General features: G+C 39.5%; 1 protein-coding gene across 1 annotated transcript; it reads left to right on the forward strand.

Moving 5' to 3' along the window:
• The first annotated feature begins 1,802 nt into the window (after positions 1 to 1,802).
• LOC306839448 (SUN domain-containing protein 3-like) lies at positions 1,803 to 4,275 on the forward strand. The gene is made up of 8 exons (XM_079368178.1): positions 1,803 to 1,941; positions 2,159 to 2,249; positions 2,357 to 2,652; positions 2,783 to 2,917; positions 3,123 to 3,244; positions 3,363 to 3,536; positions 3,672 to 3,761; positions 3,940 to 4,275. Coding segments are annotated over exons 1-8 (1,059 nt in total). The 5' UTR covers positions 1,803 to 1,940; the 3' UTR covers positions 4,090 to 4,275.
• Positions 4,276 to 6,942: the final 2,667 nt, after the last annotated feature.

Consider the following 6,942-nt stretch of genomic DNA (forward strand, 5'->3'; position numbering starts at 1 on the left):
CAAAATAATGTCACACTACAATAACTTATATACCAACTATTCTGTTAAAGTAAAGTTAACTTTGAGAATTGTGCTGAAACAGAACAGAACAAATCTCCAGTCCACATGTATCTGAATATATTCAAATAAAGTAATCTTTATTGTGTGAACATTTGTCTGATGAACACTTTTAAAAAAAAAAGATTGCATCATAACTATAGACTGGTGTAGTTTTGAGTCCGAAAACCAGGAAGTGAGTTAGCATTTTAGCACCGTGGTTCTAACCTCTAAAAGTCAATGTGGATTTTGAATGTGTTTGTGTTTAGACGCCTGAAATAAGGTCTGTGGTTAACACAAGCTGAAGAGATGTTGACGTTTTGTTAGACGAGATAAACTACGTTAGCTAAGACCCCACTTGTGAATTTTAAAGTTTTTTACACGAACTTTAAACGGCGGTTGCTAACGAGTAGCTAACTGAAACTACAGTGGTTGTCATGGAGACATTAAACGTCATCACGCCGGGAACTCTCTCCCTAATCCTCCTTACAGCCTCTAGTCATGTTATTCAGTGTTCTTACAAATATTAAGTTAATAAACAACAGCAAACGTTTCACTAGCTTGTCAAATCCGATGATTAGATCGATGAAGCATAACGGTCGTGACGTCATTACAAACCGACCGCGGTGTAGTTCGCTAGCGCATAACGTTAGCTTTTTACTTCTCTCGGCTGCATTAACTCTTCAAACTTCATATAAATGATGTTCATCTGTAAAGATTATCCTGCTAAACAAAACAACAATGCGTCAGAAACGTGTGTTTGACACAGAGCTTATTTTCTGCAATGATCCAAAATCCAATGCAAAAATCCCATAGGCGAATTTTCGTAGGAACCCTCAGCGCCATTTTTTCAGGTTGGCCTACAAAAATACGTCATTACTATACCAGTTTATTGGAGGAAGGAAACCGCACATTCTTGAATGCAATATTTGGTTAGATAATCTCTGTCTAGTGTATAAAAGGGTTCAGGGAAAGATAGTCGGGGCTCAGACTTCATGAACTGACCAGGTATCTGTCTGTCGTCATGGACACGTAGTGTTGAACCCAGAGACTCTGTAACTTGTATTCTTGATTCATCAGGTTAATAAACTCTGTTAACCTGAAAGAGACATCTTCAGTCATTCCTCTCATCCCATCAAAAGAATGCGCAGAGATTTGAGGTAATGATTTAGAGGAGTCAGATTTCTATTAACAACATTTAGGAAAAGGATTAAACAGCAACTTTTATCCTTCAGTTCTCTTCAAGTGTAACATTTTTGAGTGCCTCAACGTGAACCAAAACTCACCAAAATGGTTATGGTCATCGGCTTTGGTGAAAAATTCAATATTCAATCTTCTCACCATGACCATGAGTCAGCAATTAATCAAATTCTGGATTATAATTGTTCATATTCTTATAACCATAGACTTTATAACAAGTAGATAAACACACCAAAATAATGTCACACTATAATAACTTATATACCAACTATTCTGTTAAAGTAAAGTTAACTTTGAGAATTGTGCTGAAACAGAACAGAACAAATCTCCAGTCCACATGTGTCTGAATATATTCAAATAAAGTAATCTTTATTGAACATTTGTCTGATGAACACTTTTTAAGAAAAAGATTGCATCATAACTATAAAGTTCCAATTTTTTTTACGGAAGTAATTCATGCTTAAAGTTTGTTTACCTTTAAATGTGTTGCTAAGCAACAACAGACCAAAGGACATTCCAGATCAAAAAACAGAATCCTTCTCTGTGTCGAGTATTCATCATTTTGAGAAAGACTTGCAAGCAGGACGGTCAGTTTTTCCATTTACAGAGAGTCTGTTGAAATCGTTCGATACATCTGATTAAGGAAACATTTCTACAAGGATTTAAACGTCATTTTTACGATACAGGAGGAAGAAGAAGTAAAAAGTAAGTACAAGTCGCAAACTTTACACTTGAAAAATTAACTTGATGCAAATCCCTATTTGACCTCGGGTTTGTCATCAAACATTTTTGAAACTAAAGTGCATTTAAATGAATTTAGATTCATGAAAGTATATAAAGTGTTGTATATATGATAATACATCATCTCTACCTCAGAATGTGACTAATGATTTGACCTTCATGTCTTTCTGCTTTTTTTCAGTGATGCCCAGGAGAAGTCTTCGTCTGCAAGAAGCGGGATACTACACAGAACAGGGAACGCCATCTGTTAACTACAAGGAAACCTTGATTAGGTAAGTAGCTTTACTGTGTCTCTTCATATGTTGAGTGTGTTATTAGGTAAGTGCATTACAAACATACACATCGAACACTCAGTTCTAACTTGTGTTTCATCTTGCAGGGTCTTTCGGAGGAGGAAACGCAAAAACGGGCCTATGAAACCTACCTACACTGAGGGACCTACTAACCCCATCATCCACTGTGACATGTCCAATGAGCTCACCAGAAACGGCAGCATTAACAGGAGTCATCAGGCTTCTGCTTCCTTTGTTGAGGTTAAAGTCGCTGAGAGTAACCCCACTCTGACCAGGACCCCGACCAATCAGAGCACAGTGTCTGCAGTGGAAACAAAAGGCAGCTCATTTTGGAAGATCATCAGTGCTGTTGTGCTTGTGCTTGTGCTCCTTAAAAGTTCTGGTAAGTGAAACGTCAAATTTTTTGATACAAACATTTTGAGTACATCAGAAAAACCTTGAGAAAATCTTCATTTCCCGATTACAGTTTTATTAAAATTAAGTTTCTAACATCTGTGCTTTTTATCCCTCAGGACACTCGAGAACCGACGACAGCGTGCACTTCCAATTCCAAAAATTCCAAAAGGACTTGATGTCACTTCAGCAGAGGACAAACACGCATTTTCCGCAGACAGACACTCTACCAGACTTTGCCCTGGAATCGCAAGGTAAGCTATCTCCATCGACCATCTTTCTAACTGTTGACCTTATTCACATGGCAGCCATTTACCCCTGACATTTTTTTCCTCAGATCAAATATGTCATAAGTTTTTCAGAGGAAAATGGCTGCCATGAGAATATAAATGTACACCTTATTGTGATACTTGTTTGGAAGTGGACTTCTAACTGTTTTTCTTGCTTTGTGTTGTTTAGGTGCCAGAACATTGCAGCATCTGTCCTCAGATACATATCGGCCTCAAGGAAACAAGAACTTTCTATTGGATACAATATTCAACTGGTGCTGTTCTTCCAAAAAACAGAGAGGAGTGATCCAGGTGAGAATCAATTAGCCACATGAACAGATGGTTTATCAGTCATATTCAATAACATTGCATACAGTTGAAGTTAATGAATGAACAGTCGAGACTAAGACGTTGAACTTTTCTCTTTCAGGCACCTTCCAGGCTGAATCCAGGAGAATGCTGGCCTTTTTCAGGGGGTCGAGGACACTTAGTCATCTCTCTGTCCCACCCAGTCTCTATCTCCCACGTGACACTCAGCCACATCGCCAAGAGCCAGTCGCCCAATGGACACATTGCAAGTGCACCGAGGGAATTTTCCGTCTATGTAAGTCATATATGTTCCATCCCAATTAGAGATATATGTCACATATGTACATGTTGGATCTTCAAATCGTATGTATAATACATGTTCTCATTTGACGTCAGAAATAGCTAACCTGTTTGTTTTTGTCTTCATCAGGGAATGAGGGGAACAGACGAGGAAGGCACCCTCTTAGGAAGAATGGTGTATGAACAAGATGGAACTCCACATCAGACCTTTGCTCTGCCTGTAAGTATGATCTTAGAGGTTCATAGATAGTTCATGAACATGCATTTTGAAGAAGTTTATTATGACAACACATACAGCAGATGTCAAGTTATTCAAACTCTCACTGCCAGCACTGTTTTTTGTCTTTCCATTTGTTTCTCTATTTCAATGTCTGACTCTTTTGTTTGTCTCCCAACAGAATCCGGACAAAGACGTCTTCAGATATGTGAGGTTGCAGATTGAAAACAACTGGGGCAACATTGACTACACCTGCCTCTACAACTTTAGGGTGCACGGGAAAACACAACCAACTGCCAGCTACTCTCAGGGAGAAGGCTGGCAATACTAGGGGAATACTGGAGGAGCGAGGGAGGTATATTTTTTTGGTGAGTAATATCCGGGCCAATTTTCATAAAGTCACACCGTACAACTGAATCATTTTCGACACACGACATAACCTTAAGTATTATGTGCTAACACCGTACGACTGAATCACTTACAGTACACGACATAACCTTAAGTATTATGTGCTAACACCGTACGTCTTAATCGCATCGTACGTCTGAATCGTTTACAGCACACGACACAACCTTAACTTTTATGTGCTAACACCGTACGTCTGAATCACTTACAGCACACGACATAACCTTAAGTATTATGTGCTAACACCGTACGTCTTAATCGCATCGTACGTCTTAATTGTTTACAGCACACGACATAACCTTAACTTTTATGTGCTAACACCGTACGTCTGAATCGTTTACAGCACATGACATATAACCTTAAGTAGTATGCGCTCAGACTCTACAACCCTAGGGATGGGATGGAGGAATCAGACCTCAAATCAGGCTGATTATCCTACAGTGTGAGTTAGGCTTTAGATGTACGGGTTTTCGCCGGGTGCTCCGGTTTCCTCCCACAGTTCACACACGACAGGTAAACCGGTGTGTTCAATGTAACAGAAAAATGATTAATGATGCTGATAATAATTATTAATCTAATATCGTACGACTGAATCGTTTACAGCACACGACATAACCTTAACTTTTGTGTGCTAACACCGTACGTCTGAATCGTTTACAGCACACGACATAACGTTAACTTTTATGTGCTAACATCGTACGTCTGAATCGTTTACAGCACACGACATAACCTTAAGTATTATGTGCTAACACCGTACGTCTTAATCGCATCGTACGTCTGAATCGCTTACAGCACACAACATAACCTTAAGTATTATGTGCTAACACCGTACGTCTTAATCGCATCGTACGTCTGAATCGTTTACAGCACACGACATAGCATTAACTTTTGTGTGCTAACACCGTACGTCTGAATCGTTTAAAGCACACGACATAACCTTAACTTTTATGTGCTAACACCGTACGTCTGAATCGTTTACAGCACACGACATAACCTTAAGTATTATGTGCTAACACCGTACGTCTGAATCACTTACAGCACACGACATAACCTTAAGTATTATGTGCTAACACCGTACGTCTGAATCACTTACAGCACACGACATAACCTTAAGTATTATGTGCTAACACCGTACGTCTGAATCGCTTACAGCACACGACATAACCTTAAGTATTATGTGCTAACACCGTACGTCTGAATCGCTTACAGCACACGACATAACCTTAAGTATTATGTGCTAACACCGTACGTCTGAATCACTTACAGCACACGACATAACCTTAAGTATTATGTGCTAACACCGTACGTCTGAATCACTTACAGCACACGACATAACCTTAAGTATTATGTGCTAACACCGTACGTCTGAATCACTTACAGCACACGACATAACCTTAAGCATTATGTGCTAACACCGTACGTCTGAATCACTTACAGCACACAACATAACCTTAAGTATTATGTGCTAACACCGTACGTCTTAATCGCTTACAGCACACGACATAACCTTAACTTTTATGTGCTAACACCGTACGTCTTAATCGCTTACAGCACACGACATAACCTTAAGTATTATGTGCTAACACCGTACGTCTTAATTGCATCGTACGTCTGAATCGCTTACAGCACACGACATAACCTTAAGTATTATGTGCTAACACCGTACGTCTGAATCACTTACAGCACACAACATAACCTTAAGTATTATGTGCTAACATCGTACGTCTGAATCACTTACAGCACACGACATAACCTTAAGTATTATGTGCTAACACCGTACGTCTGAATCGCATCGTACGTCTGAATCGTTTACAGCACACGACATAGCATTAACTTTTGTGTGCTAACACCGTACGTCTGAATCGTTTAAAGCACACGACATAACCTTAACTTTTATGTGCTAACACCGTACGTCTGAATCGTTTACAGCACACGACATAACCTTAAGTATTATGTGCTAACACCGTACGTCTGAATCACTTACAGCACACGACATAACCTTAAGTATTATGTGCTAACACCGTACGTCTGAATCACTTACAGCACACGACATAACCTTAAGTATTATGTGCTAACACCGTACGTCTGAATCGCTTACAGCACACGACATAACCTTAAGTATTATGTGCTAACACCGTACGTCTGAATCGCTTACAGCACACGACATAACCTTAAGTATTATGTGCTAACACCGTACGTCTGAATCACTTACAGCACACGACATAACCTTAAGTATTATGTGCTAACACCGTACGTCTGAATCACTTACAGCACACGACATAACCTTAAGTATTATGTGCTAACACCGTACGTCTGAATCACTTACAGCACACGACATAACCTTAAGCATTATGTGCTAACACCGTACGTCTGAATCACTTACAGCACACAACATAACCTTAAGTATTATGTGCTAACACCGTACGTCTTAATCGCTTACAGCACACGACATAACCTTAACTTTTATGTGCTAACACCGTACGTCTTAATCGCTTACAGCACACGACATAACCTTAAGTATTATGTGCTAACACCGTACGTCTTAATTGCATCGTACGTCTGAATCGCTTACAGCACACGACATAACCTTAAGTATTATGTGCTAACACCGTACGTCTGAATCACTTACAGCACACAACATAACCTTAAGTATTATGTGCTAACATCGTACGTCTGAATCACTTACAGCACACGACATAACCTTAAGTATTATGTGCTAACACCGTACGTCTGAATCGCATCGTACGTCTGAATCGTTTACAGCACACGACATAACCTT

Source organism: Symphodus melops (genome assembly GCF_947650265.1).
Source record: "Symphodus melops genome assembly, chromosome: 18".
In the NCBI taxonomy this organism is placed as follows: domain Eukaryota; kingdom Metazoa; phylum Chordata; class Actinopteri; order Labriformes; family Labridae; genus Symphodus; species Symphodus melops.

Excerpts from the sequence above, each read along its gene's own strand:
- LOC306839448 (XM_079368178.1), top strand. Across the intron at positions 2,250-2,356 it reads TACAAGGAAACCTTGATTAG|GGTCTTTCGGAGGAGGAAAC; the intron begins GTAAGTAGCTTT and ends TTCATCTTGCAG. Across the intron at positions 2,918-3,122 it reads CTTTGCCCTGGAATCGCAAG|GTGCCAGAACATTGCAGCAT; the intron begins GTAAGCTATCTC and ends TGTGTTGTTTAG.